This window comes from Rana temporaria, chromosome 13 (genome assembly GCF_905171775.1).
Source record: "Rana temporaria chromosome 13, aRanTem1.1, whole genome shotgun sequence".
Classification (NCBI taxonomy): Eukaryota; Metazoa; Chordata; class Amphibia; order Anura; family Ranidae; genus Rana; species Rana temporaria.
In genome coordinates this window covers 68868022-68882200 of record NC_053501.1, presented here as the reverse complement: position 1 = coordinate 68882200, position 14179 = coordinate 68868022, and the positions used below count along the sequence as shown (strand labels likewise).

At 41.6% G+C, this 14179-nt stretch overlaps 1 protein-coding gene across 6 annotated transcripts in view; it reads right to left on the bottom strand.

The window, feature by feature from the left end:
* Positions 1–2111: 2111 nt before the first annotated feature.
* The window catches only part of PLEKHG3 (pleckstrin homology and RhoGEF domain containing G3), a 240292-nt gene continuing 228224 nt past the window's right edge, over positions 2112–14179 (bottom strand). For 5 of the 6 annotated variants that reach the window (XM_040333345.1, XM_040333349.1, XM_040333347.1 and 2 more), the window contains 3 exons: positions 13661–13777; positions 9101–10565; positions 2112–3732 (listed from right to left, as the gene is read on the bottom strand). In XM_040333345.1, coding sequence (XP_040189279.1) covers positions 2864–3732; positions 9101–10565; positions 13661–13777 — 2451 coding nt within the window. In that variant the 3' untranslated portion in view covers positions 2112–2863. The remainder of the gene's footprint in view (positions 3733–9100; positions 10566–13660; positions 13778–14179) is intronic. The other variant, XM_040333346.1, reaches the window with a different exon arrangement.

The window sequence follows — 14179 nt, the reverse complement described above, 5'->3', positions numbered from 1 at the left end:
ATTATGTGAGCAGACTGCAGTTCCTCTTTAAATGTGGTGGCTGCATTAGCTTTCTTTTGGTCTTTTTCCTTTATTTTCCCCTGTTGATCCAGCCTGTAAGCCTGTTATTTTTCCAACTTCCTTTAGCAGACCAAACTGTTAAGCAAAAGTGACTGTTAAAGGGATTAACACTGACACCTCTAGTGGAGTGGAGCCACCCTTAAGCCAGCCAAAGACGTTTTGACCTTAGCCGGTTAACCAGGAACTGGCTGAGATTCGAACCATGTATGCTCAAGCTGATGTATCCATTAACTTGGGTACAACCAGCCTGTGGGAACTTCTAGGCGATTATCGCCAGCAATATTCACTGTATTCTGGGAAAAGACAATGGCTCGGTGGGAGGGATTGCCATCAACACAATGGGGGTTATTTACAAAAGGCAAATCCACTTTGCACTACAAGTGCAAACTGCAAGTGAAAGTGCACTTGGAAGTGCAGTCGCTGTAGATCCGAGGGGGACATGCAAGGACAATAAAAAACAGCATTTTATCTTGCACATGATTGCATAATAAAATCAGCAGAACTTCCCTTCATTTCAGATCTACCCCTCAGATTTACAGCGACTGCACTTCCAAGTGCACTTTCAGTGCAATTTCAAGTGCACTTTGGATTTGCCTTTCGTAAATAACCCCCTGTGTGTTGATATGGGAATCAAGCTAATTTATTTCCTGCAACCTGTGGTTGCAGGAAAGAAATTCTCTCCGTCAATGGTTGGCCTAAGGGAGTGTGTTACTGGCCAGATCACCAAATGAAAATAAAGAAAAAAAAAACACAGTTGAACCTCGGATTACAAGCATAATCCGTTCCAGGAGTATGCTCGTAATCCAAAGTGAGTTTTCCCATTGAAGTCAATGGAAACAAAAATAATTTGTTCCACATTGACGGGCAGAGGTGGGGGGGGCGCCAGAGTGCCAAAAACGGCAGAAAAGGCCAATGGACACTTTGGCTTGTTTCATGCGCCCCCGTACCTCAGGCCAAATGAGGGACTGCAGGCCAATGTTTGGCTTTTCTCAGCTCCTGCGCCCCCTGTACCTCAGGCCAAATGAGGTACTGCAGGCCTATTTTCAAAATGTTCTCAAACCGAGGTTGCACTGTAATAAAAAACAAATGCAGCCAATACTTGTAAGGATTGATAGAATGCAATATACTTCAGTTTTTGGGTTTAATACCAGTTTATACCTGATGGGTGCTTAGGGATGATGTACAAAAACGTAAGAGATATTAATACAACTAACAAAGTAGATGAGGACATCCAACATCACAGCTGTCAGCAAGTACATTTTTGAATGAAGTGCTCGTTCTTGAAATAGAATTTCTTGCACCAAATTAATCTGTAGTCAGTCTGGAATATATTTCAGCAAAAGAGCTTTATAAAAAAAAAAAAAACGTCCGAAAAGGCCAGAGGACACTTTGGCTTGTTTCACGCGCCCCCCTCCCTCAGGCCAAATGAGGTACTGCAGGCCAATGTTTGGCTTTTCTCAGCTCCTGCGCCCCCGTACCTCAGGCCAAATGAGGTACTGCAGGCCAATGTTTGGCTTTTCTCAGCTCCTGCGCCCCCGTACCTCAGGCCAAATGAGGTACTGCAGGCCTATTTTTGGCTCTGCGCGCCGTACCTCAGGCCAAATTAGGTACTGCAGGCCTATTTTTGGCTCTGCGCGCCGTACCTCAGGCCAAATTAGGTACTGCAGGCCTATTTAAGTTGAATGCTGCTCATCTTGCGAGTCAACACTCGCAAACCGAGTCAGAATTTAAAAAAAAAGTTGCTTGCAAATCAAAATGTTCTCAAACCAAGTTACTCTTAAACCGAGGTTCCACTGTAATAAAAAACAAATGCAGCCAATACTTATAAGGATTGATACAATGCAATATACCTTCAGTTTTTGGGTTTAATACCAGTTTATACCTGATGGGTGCTTAGGGATGATGTACAAAAACTTAAGAGATATTAATACTACTAACAAAGTAGATGAGGACATCCAACATCACAGCTGTCAGCAAGTACATTTTTGAATGAAGTGCTCGTTCTTGAAATCGAATTCCTTGCACCAAATTAATCTGTAGTCAGTCTGGAATATATTTCAGCAAAAGAGCTTTATAAATTGATTTGAATGTACAATACAAAGATATAATTACAGTCAGGTGTATCCAATGGTTGACAAAATAAAATAGATGGCAAATAAATAACACAGAAATCTAGGTTTATGTTATCTTCAAGACTTGTCAGTGTAAGTGGTAACACAAGCCTCGATTATTGTTGTTGCACAACCCTAGTCAATAAAGGACTTGATGAGTCTTACATGGTTTTAGGATTTCTAGAACCGACATACAAATTATGAGTAATGTAAAGTTGAATTCACAAAGTAAAACGACTCTGTGTGCCTCAATCCTCTGTATGAGGCCCCCCAAAGACTGGAGTTATGTCTAGTAGTTCTGATCTAGGCTGTGTGCCAGTGGATATGTCTTATTATGAATATTGTGCGGGGAAATAGAGTATTAGGGGTTTCATAAAGAACATATCGATACACGTGCACCACAATTTCCATTCATCATTAAGAAAGGTGATAAGTATAAAAGTTATTCAGAGAATTCATCTACAGTCTTGTATTGAAACCAAATATACACAAGTCATAGTATACCAAGAACAGTTAAAATACATTATATACAGGAAAACACTGTTCAGAATATAAATATGTTTAACAGTCCATCTATGCAAATCGTTTTTTTAGTGGTCACTGACAAGCATGGCTGAAACCAAGTCTTTCCCAAAGGAAGCCTTCTTTGAACGCTTCTAAAAAAAAAAAAATATGGTCCGATAAAAAGAATGCTATGGATGCTCCGAGTGGTTTGTAGTGGTTGAACTCTGGAATTTCTCTCTTAGATTTTTGACTCTGCTTTTCTGGGCCGCGTCGCTGCTTGTTGCAGGTCGCGCCTCTGGTTTTGGCTGTTCAATGGTAAAGTCCAGACAACCATTGCCCCTTGAAAGTTCTTCCCTGGCCTTGTACTCGTCAGACTCCTGGTACGCCTTACAACGCTCAACCACTGCTTTGAGTGAGATTTTCTCCCGTGTGGTAGGCGATCTTATATGGACGTAGGTGTCATCATTTTCCAGTTCATAAGAAGTGGTGGTTGGAAGCTTCTCCAGAACTATGACTTTTTTGTTGTTTTCCAGAGGCGCTTCCGCACTGATGTAGTAAAAATCAGCTGTAGTTTGCCCAGAGTTCCTGCTGTTCTTCAGGGACTCGAGCTTTCCATTTACGTTGGGACCTTCAGCTGCTGCCTTGCCTAAAGCATTGGTTTCATCAGCTATACCATTCGCACTGCTAGAGTGTTTCATATTCATGTTGCATGAATGGCTCATCACCTCTTTATGTGTGTCAGATGGATGCTCCATCATTTTGTCAGGCACAGAGAGGCTCCTGTTCACTGGAAGGGATTTGCTGCTCCCCGATGTACTGGCATACCTAGATCTCAGCTCTCGGACATCAGGCCAGTGAAACTTCTCTGTCTTTACTGGACTCAAGGGGCTTTTGCAGTCAGATCTTACAGGGGAAGAAGTCCGGGGGCTTTCTGAGGTAAATGATAAACGTTTGGGGGATTTTTCACTATAAGAAGCAGATGTGGGAGTTTTCGGGCTGTGCTCTTGCAGTACAATGTGGTCATAGGTGGGAAGGGACAATGCAGGCTTCAGTTTACCTACAATATAGAAAAACACAAAATAAATATTACATCTCAAGTTTAAAAACACTGTAGGTGGTTATGAAAAAAAAAATATATTTTTTAGCAAATTCTAATTAAAGTGGAGGTTCACCCAAAAAATCTATTTTTAACATTAGATTAAGGCTAATTTTACTAAGCAGAATCGGGTGTTTTTTTAAAAATGAATGCAGTACTTACCGTTTTAGAGATAGATGTTCTCCCGCCGCTTCCGGGTATGGGCTGCGGGACTGGGCGTTCCTATTTGATTGACAGGCTTGCGATGGTCGCATACAGCGCGTCACGAGTTCCTGAAAGTAGCCGAACGTCGCAGGCGCCGTATAGAGCCGCACTGACGCTCGGCTTCTTTCGGCAACTGGTGACGTACTGTATGCGACCGTCGGAAGGCTGTCAATCAAATAGGAATGCCCAGTCCCGAAGATCATACCTGGAAGCCACGGAGAAGATCTATCTCTAAAACGGTAAGTACTGCATTAATTTAAAAAAAAAAAACACCCGATTCTGCTTAGTAAAATTAGCCTCAATCTAATGTTAAAAAAATTTTTTCGGGTGAACTCCCGCTTTAAACTGAAATATGAATTATTTTGCAGATCCCTCAGCCAGTATGGAGAAACAAAAGGGCAGACATTTTCATTACTTGCTTCCAACGGCTAATAAGAGCCATTGGCTTTCTCATGTATAAGTACTGTGGACCCATATGAAAGTGGTTGTCTGGATCTGGCTCATCTGACTTATCTGGAAATGTCCGTCTTCTGCACCCTTCGGACCTCTGCCATTTATGAACACATGTGCCTAGCTGCTGGGAGCCTGGGTTGCTGTGATCAATTGCTGACCTGGCCCATCCTTACCAAGTACCTTTGTTGTATCCCTTGAATATAATTGTATGTAAAGCTTAAAGTGGTTTTATCCCCCGGTCACACTGATGCAACTTGTCATGTGATTTGATGGGTGGAAATAGCATGATAAGTTGCACCCTATTGTCGGCAATGGGACTATTCCTGCATTACTTTTGACGATTTCAGGTGCGCCTTGCATAGACATCTGTGCACGAAATCACACAGATGTCAGTAAAGTCGCACAGTCATGTGGCTTTGAAATTGCGCATTTTCAAAGTTGGATTCAGTGTGACCAGGGGCTTAATTCTTAGACATGAAAATGAACAAAGCATTTCCCTTTATAGTGTTTACTTGTCTCTATCCATAGAAAATATGTGGAGGATGGGTGCGCTACATTAGTAATACATATGTAATATAATAAGATATATAAACATGTGAATTATAGAATACACCTTTAAATACTAGAATCCAGTAAATAAGTCCATGTGAGCTGAGCTGAGTAATGATAATTGCTCAGGTTCTGTGCCAAACAACAAGTATGGACTAGGCTTAGGTGAACCAGTCCATAGCCCTAAGGTGGAGATTTACTAAAGCTGAAGGGTGAAAAATCTGGTGCAGCTCTGCATAGAAACCAATGAGCTTCCAGGTTTTAAAGTCAAAGGGCCAGATCCACATACATGTAGAACGGCGCAGCGTATCAGAGATACACTACGCCGCCGTACCTTACCTGGCGCATTTTCGAATCCTCAGCGATTTCGCACCGTAAGTTACGGCGGCGTAGTGTATTTCTGGCGGCGGATTTTAAATTGGGCGGGATGGGGGCGGGTTTCATTTAAATGAAGCGTGTCCCCGCGCCGAATGAAATTCGCATGCGTCGTCAGGAAATTTCCCGCCGTGCTTTGCGCAAAATGACGTCGCAACAACGTAATTTTTTGAACTTGGACGTGAGTTACGTCCATCCCTATTCACGGACGACTTACGCAAAATTTTTTTTTCAAATTTCGACGCAGGAACGACGGCCATACTTAACATGGCAAGTCGACTACAGACGACGTTAGAAAATGCGACGGCCGCGCGTACGTTCGTGGATCGTCGTAAATCGCTAATTTGCATACCCGACACGGAAAACGCCACCCAGCGGACGGCGAAGTATTGCATCTTAGATCCGAAGGCGTACGAAGACGTACACCTGTCGGATCTAACCCAGAAGCTGTCGTATCTTGTTTTGAGGATTCAAAACAACGATACGACGTGGGAAATTTGAAAGTACACCGGCGTATCAGTAGATACGCCGGCGTACTTTGTCTGTGGATCTGGCCCAAAGACTTACTGAACAAGCTGAAGTTAGAAGCTGATTGACTACCATGCACAGCTGCATGAGATTCTGAGTGCTCCAGTTTTAGTAAATCGCCTCTTATGTGTAATTTTTACCTATTGGCCTGAATCACTTCTGACAAGTTTTTCTGACACCAAGAGAAAATAGGTGATGGAGCTCCAGCTGATTGACAGCCTCAGCTCTGTTTATGTGCGCTATGTGGAGAAGGGGGGTGTCTTACTTTCCTCCAATCAGCTGTCAAAGCTCTCCTCTCTGAGCTCTGCAGAGCGTAACTTCAGCTCTCTGCCCCCTTTTTTCTGAAAGCTCAGACAAGCTGTATAAATTCTGCACTTTGAATGGATGTATAGAAGAGAAGACTGCAAATAGACAGGAAGGATGTAGGAAGACATGTAGGAAGGATTTGTTTAATCTCTGTATCACCTGAGACTAGTCACATCACTGGGTACATGCAAGAATTTATAACTTCTTTAACCACTTGCCGTCGCTGCACCGCCGAAATACGTCCACAAGGTGGCTCTCCTAGGCGAGACCACGTAAATGGACGTCCTGCCTATTAGCCGCCACTAGGGGCGCACGGGCGCCGCCGGAGGCGCGCGCGCGCGCCCCCCGCTCGCCCCCGACTCCCGTGCGTGTGCCCGGCGGGCGCGATCGCCGCCGGGCACACGCGATCGCTCGTTACAGAGCGGGGACCGGGAGCTGTGTGTGTAAACACACAGCTCTCGTTCCTGTCAGCAGGGGAAATGCTGATTTTCTGTTCATACAATGTATGAACAGAAAATCAGTGTTTCCCCTAGTGAGGCCACCCCCCCCCCCCCACAGTAAGAACACACCCAGGCATACTTAACCCCTTCCCCGCCCCCTAGTGTTAACCCCTTCACTGCCAGTGGCATTTTTATAGTAATCTAATGCATTTTTATAGCACTGATCGCTATAAAAATGCCAATGGTCCCAAAAATGTGTCAAAAATGTCCGAAGTGTCCGCCATAATGTCGCAATACCGAAAAAAAAATCGCTGATCGCCGCCATTACTAGTAAAAAAAATATTAATAAAAATGCCATAAAAATACCCCCTATTTTGTAAACGCTATAACTTTTGCGCAAACCAATCAATAAACGCTTATTGCGATTTTTTTTTACGAAAAATATGTAGAAGAATACGTATCGGCCTAAACTGAGGAAAAAAAATGTTTTTCTATATATTTTTGGGGGATATTTATTACAGCAAAAAGTAAAAAATATTCATTTTTTTCAAAATTGTCGTTCTATTTTTGTTTATAGCGCAAAAAATAAAAAACGCAGAGGTGATCAAATACCACCAAAAGAAAGCTCTATTTGTGGGAAAAAAAGGACGCCAATTTTGTTTGGGAGCCACGTCGCACGACCGCGCAATTGTCTGTTAAAGCGACGCAGTCCCGAATCGCAAAAAGTACTCTGGTCTTTGGGCAGCAATATGGTCCGGGGGGTAAGTGGTTAATACCATCTCACATTAACCAAATTTCACATGTTCTAAGTTGCTGGCCGAATACTGTAAAAGGGAATTTCTGTATGGGAATCCAGAAGAGCAGCAAACTATTATTGTAGGGGCCAAGCAACACTTAATTGTGGGATTTAAAAAAAAAAAGAAATTTAAATACAAATGGTTTTACACTGTAAAATAAAAGTATTCGAAATTTGTTACGATTATGAAAAATGTGAAACCTACCACTGCTGGTATACATCCTCACAGTAGTGCTCAGACTATAGCACAATTTATTAGAAAACCATAATTGATTTAACACACAGGTAGGATAGGATGTATTCTGTCATAGGTAGAGAGTTGGCATGTAAAAACTAGTCATGCAAGTTAAAAATCCTTAAAAAAAAGTAGGAAGTTTTATGAATCCTTATTTGTGGATAGATTGTAATTGATTGAATAGACTTTTTTTAGATTTCCAGCCGTGGGTCACACGCGTGCCACTGGCGGCACGCTCGCGACCCGGTCCTGAGCTTCGTGACCGTGCCCGCGGACACGATTGCCGCCGGTGTCCCGCGATCGGGTCACAGAGCTGAAGAACAGGGAGAGGCAATTGTAAACAAACCTTTCCCCATTCTTCCTAGGGAGAGTGTCACTGATCGTCTGTTCCCTGTCATAGGGAACGACAATCAGTGACGTCACATGCCAAGCCACGCCCCTACACAGTAAGAATCACTTCCTTAGGGAACACTTAACCCCTGCAGCGCACCCTACAGGTTAACCCCTTCACTGCCAGTGTCATTTTCACAGCAATCAGTACATTTTTATAGCACTGATCGCTGTAAAAATGACAATGGTCCCAAAATGGTGTCAAGTGTCCGCCATAATGTCGCAGTCACGATAAAAATCGCTGGTCGCCGCCATTACTAGTAAAAAAATAAATATATATTAATAAAAATGGCATAAAACTATCCCCTATTTTGTAGACGTTATAACTTTTGCGCAAACCAAACGCTTATTGCGATTTTTTTTTACCAAAAATATTTAGAAGAATACATATCGGCCTAAACTGAGGAATTTTTTTTTATATATATTTTTTGGGGATATTTATTATAGCAAAAAGTAAAAAATATTGAATTTTTTTCCAAAATTTTTACTATCTTTGTTTCTAGCGGAAAAAATAAAAAACGCAGAGGTGATCAAATACCACCAAATGAAAGCTCTATTTGTGGGAAAAAAAGGACGTAAATTTTGTTTGGGTCGCACGACCGCGCAATTGTCAGTTAAAGCGACGCAGTGCCGAATCGCAAAAAGTGGCCTGGTCCTTTAGCAACAAAATGGTCCGAGGCTTAAGTGGTTAATAAGTAAATGCACTAATCTGATTAAAGCAAAAGGAACTGATAAAGCAAAAGCATACACGGTTTTCTTTTCGGGCATTAACAATTAACTTAGATAAACTAGATTGGTATAAGTTTAGGGTATACAGGGTGGGCCAATTATATGGATACACCTTAATGGGAATGGTTGGTGATATTAAATTTCCTTTTTGTGGCACATTAGTATATGTAAGGGGGGGACTTTTCAAGATGGGTGGTGACCATGGCGGCAACCATTCCCATTTTATTAAGGTGTATCCATATAAACGGCCCACCCGGGTGTATCCATATAAATGGCCCACCCGGGTGTATCCATATAAATGGCCCACACAGGTCAAGTACTCACATTTCTCTTCAGTTTTTTCCTCCTGTACAGATGAAAGGCTTCCCCTCCTAATGTCCTCCTCTATGTCCCTCAGACGTCTGTGAGGAGCTGGCTTATTGCACTTAATTCTTTGGCTGTACTGTCTGGCCAGCTGATATACTTTATTCTTCATTTTCTCTGCAAAATCCTCTTCCATAGAGTCGGCAAACTCCAAAATTGAGGGATGAAGCTTGATTGGAGTCTTGTATTCCTGATCACTGAAGCCCATATTATAGGTGGGCTCAGTAAGGTGTTCAGTGGTTATGCCCTCTGGTGTAGTGTTTTGGGATTCCTCTGTAATAGTACTGAGATCACTCTCCTCCACTATTATTAGAGGCTCATTAGATTCTACATCGTTCTCGGTCTGGTCTCCATGGCTGGTTAATGTTTCTCTTGGGTCTTTCCTTGCTTCATAGGTAGCATTCTCATTCCAGCTACTCTGCTTTTCAATTTCTTCCCACACTTTAATCATTTCTATTGGGGAGTGAAATTCTTCATCAGAAACTGGTACAGGTTGTTCTGGAAAGCTGTTCTTCCGTGCTGGGCCTGGAGGTTGTGTATGGTGTGTGAACCCATTAGTGTCCCTTTTATTGGTAACGGTGGACGTATCCTCCCATGAAACCGGCTTGCTCATTTCAACATTTGAATTACTGGAACTGCTGCCCATTCTTTCCCTAGCGTAATTACCCTGATCAAGTCTTGGCAGACTATTGAGCTTAAAGATAGAGTTTCTAACCAACCCAGCAGGAATGTAACTCAAACTTTCTCTACGCTTGATACTAAAAGATGCATCTTGATGTTCTGCCTTGTCGTAATAAGTTTTAATCTTGTCAAGGAGCTGCCTGTCTTCGGAGGAGAGAATGGACTCTCTTCGTTTATATGTGGATCTCTCTTTTTCCTCAAACACATTTTCTACAGAATTAACTTTAATGATCGTAGTCTCTGAGTTTGTCCCATCAACATCGCCATTGACATCTTTGTAGGATTCTGGAAAGTCAGAGTTCCCATTAGGATAGAGGATCTTCTCTGTACAATCCAGGTTTATTAAACTGCTACTCCTGCTTGTTAGCTTGGGAGTTGTAGGACCAATGACTTTACCATCCTCCAAAGCCAGGCTACTCCTTCTAGAGAAGCTGTTTACAAACCTCTCCGCAATCACACTGGCTTGATCTAAAACAGATGGTGGGAGAATGCTAGTCGACCCATGCTCTGCTGCTTCTTCTTCATCTTCCTCGCTACTAAATGTTTTTGAATCTTCTGCATTCTCGGTTACCCCATTATCCAGAGGGTCATGGGTATCAGAATCAGTTTCCCTATCTTCCTCTACTGACTCAGTTTCTTTAGAAGGTTCAAGAAGAGCGTCTAATGGATTTTCAGAAGAGTTGATCATATGAGCAACATAAGCTTCTTCAGATTCAGAATGGTCTTTTTCCATTTCTTCCAAAATCTGAAAAATAAAAAAGGGATTATAAAATAGCCAATTTAATTATAATTTATGCACGTTAAAGAGGACAATTTTGTGTTTTTCAATCATATATATTTTTGTCCATTTTGTGTGATTTTGCTTTTTTGTGTTTCAGTAGTGCTTGACAAAAAACTCCTGAGGAAGCCAAACCGAATGGCGAAACATGTAGAGAGATTTGTCTGTATGCATATTTGTAACTCTATTTAATTATATGATGATTTTTTTAGAGGTAAATATGTGTTTATTACAATTTTCAGCATAGAGATACAACACATATAATTATCAGGTGTCTATAGCATAGGATTGAACATGTTGATACACATTTTTTGAGATTTAACATAACGGAAACTCAACATGAGTCTATCGAGTTTGTCTATGTTGGGTGGTTAACAGCGTGTGACATGTAGAGACAAGGAGAACTGAGATAACGTAAAGTAGTAAAACTACAGCTGATCGTTATTAAAGATAGAAGGAGAAAAAGTAAGGAGGAAGAGAGAAAAAGGAGAAAAAAGATGGGTGGGGGAGGAGGGAAGGAAGAACCGAGAACCGAGCGGGCCAATTACATCCCATTTGTGTAAAGGGCATGCGGAATGATGAATTTTTTATATTCTGTTTATCCAATTTTGTATAAATAACATGTATTTTTGATATAAAATGTATGTGTTATTTACGCACCTTAAAAATCCCATCCAATCTTTCCATCTATATTTAAAGTGGAGGTTCACCCAAGAAATCAATTTTTAACATTAGATTGAGGCCAATTTTACTAAGCAGAATCGGGTGTTTTTTTTTAAATCAATGCAGTACTTACCGTTTTAGAGATCGATGTTCTCCCGCCACTTCCGGGTATGGGCTGCGGGACTGGGCGTTCCTATTTGATTGACAGCCTTCCGACGGTCGCATACATCGCGTCACGAGTTCCCGAAAGTAGCCGAACGTCGGTGCGCAGGCGCCGTATAGAACCACACAGACGTTCGGCTTCTTTCGGCAACTGGTGACGCGCTGTATGCGACCGTTGGAAGGCTGTCAAACAGGAACGCCCAGTCCCGAAGATCATACCCGGAAGCGGCGGGAGAACATCGATCTCTAAAACGGTAAGTACTGCATTGATTTTAAAAAAAACACCCGATTCTGCTTAGTAAAATTAGCCTCAATCTAATGTTAAAAAAAAAAATTCGGGTGAACTCCCGCTTTAAAAGATATAAACAAATGAAGGCCAAGGATGGAAAATATTATTTTTTTATTTATTTTTCCTGTAAATGATAAGAATGTTTGTTGGCTGGGTAGTTTTCGTTCAGTTTGTATATCAAGAAGCAGGCCACCTGTGGTCCAAGGTAAGCTGTCCTACTGCATGTTATGTTCTGTACACATGATTGGAATTTCCGATGGGATAAAATCCGATGGAATTTTCCGTCGGAATTCCGTTCAAACTGTCTTGCATACACACTGTCAGACCAAATTCCGACCTTCCAAAACGTGGTGACGTAAAACACTACGAGCATGCATGTTTTTTTCGCCGTCAGAGTTCCACACAGACGATCGGAACTTCCGTCGGAAAAAAATAAAACATGTTCTATTTCTGAACTCCAACAGAAAAAAGTCAGATGGCACATGGCAGGAATATCCGATAAAAAAATTCCGCCTGACTTTTTTCATCGGAAATTCCGATCGTGTGTACAAGGCATTAGACATTCGGGGGAAAATGTGGCTCACAAGTTCCAAGATGTCGTTAGGATCTTTTCATAGGACGCAAAAAACATAGCATTTTTATCAGTACTGTGTTTTTATATGGATCTGAATGCAGTGCATTGATTTCGAGTCAATACACATAGTACTGCTGACAGAAATTACTAAATAAAACGCATTTGTTCAGGAGCTTAGCTGTGTTTTAAGTCCATTAGACATTTTGTTACAATTTTTATTTTGTTTTTAAATAATTTTTATTGAAATTTTTATAATAAAAAGTTACAAACCATAAAACCGAGTTAACAGCACTACACTACACCAGCACCAGTTTTGATATAATTTTAAAGCCCTGATCAAGAGGGAATCGCTGGCCCCTGAAACATGTTGGCTATTTCTTACCATTGTGGCTATAATAAAGTCATTTGGAATTTTCAAGACATTGTTTGGCACTTTTTTTGTTGCGACTACACAAAAATTACTCAAGCTGTTATTGTATTAGTGGCTGAACAGTAATTAAAGCTGCCAACAGGCACATGAGATGGCGGTCAACCTCAGAAAAACATGTTCTTTAACCTGTACCAAAAACATTTTAAACAATGATCTATATACTGTATGTAATGAGATAGCATTACTGGAATATAGAGAAAAGTGTTACTAAACCCACAACGGTAAAATTAGTCTGTATGTGCAGTAAAGCATGCTTGTTATACTCACGGTGGAACCTAAGGGGTTAATCCTCTGCATTAAGTAAAAAGGCTGTTTGATCCTCTCTTCTCTGATCCACTCCTTCTTTTACTGTCTCCAAACTATCTGCTCATCGAACAGTGCCTTAGGATGCACTCTGCACATGCTCAGTTTGGTGTGTATTTCTAAAGATTTTTTTTTTGGAAGGGTGCATGCGATTGGCACAGGGCCAATCAGCACTGTCCAGACAGGAAGTCAGGGGTCTGCTATAAACTGCTGATGAGAAAAGGTATTTAGCAGTTTACTTTTACTAAAATAAATTTAAATTTCAATGTTCTATGTACTGTGGGAGACCAGACATAGCGAATGTAAGGGTCCTGGGTTTAGTAGCACTTTAACCCCTTGGCGCATGCTCCCGTCACCCCTTTAAGGGCTTTAGAATGCTGGGGGTGGGGCTTTTGGCAATGTGACCGCCGTGATTGGCTGTTCCGACTGTCACATGATAGGTTTCCATTAACCGCCGGTCACTGTTCCGGGAGCGAGCATGGCTTGCGCTCTCTGCACAGATCTCTTGACACTATTGCCCACAAATATACGGCAGTTCGGCACCAAGACCCAGCCGCATATTTGTGTGCGTTCAGCACCAACGGGGTAGGTTTGATTCCAAGTATATGTTTAACCAAAGCATATAATTATCCTCCACTCACTTCGTCACTAAATGCAGTTACCTCCACACTCCGTCTCTTTTCCGGGTTCCCAGAGGAGGATTGACTATTCTGCCTCTTGAATCCTTTTGATGTCTCGTGCTGCACATGTTCTCTGTTCTATAAAGCAAACAGAAAAAATGTATGAAATGCTGTTACTATCCCTTCTGTTTCTGAGGCTGACCTACACAAACTCTGCACTCAAGAACACTAGGCAAGGGTAACAATGAAAGGGAAAATAAGGGAAAATAAGAATAAAGGATAACTATAAGGAAACAAAATTTCCTATATTGAGGCTTACTAGACCTTAGATGTCCTGGCTGCATTCGTTTTCATTTTTCAGGCCAAGAACATTTTTAGTCCAAAAAAAAACAAAAAAAACAGGTACACCAGTATACATGCACTGATCTCAAAACCCCCCTGGTCCAGCTTGATCTCTTGATTAAATATATGAATATATGATTGAGGGATTAGATCTATTTATTCCCTAGAATTACGGTTTGTAGGTAGCAAAGGATGCAT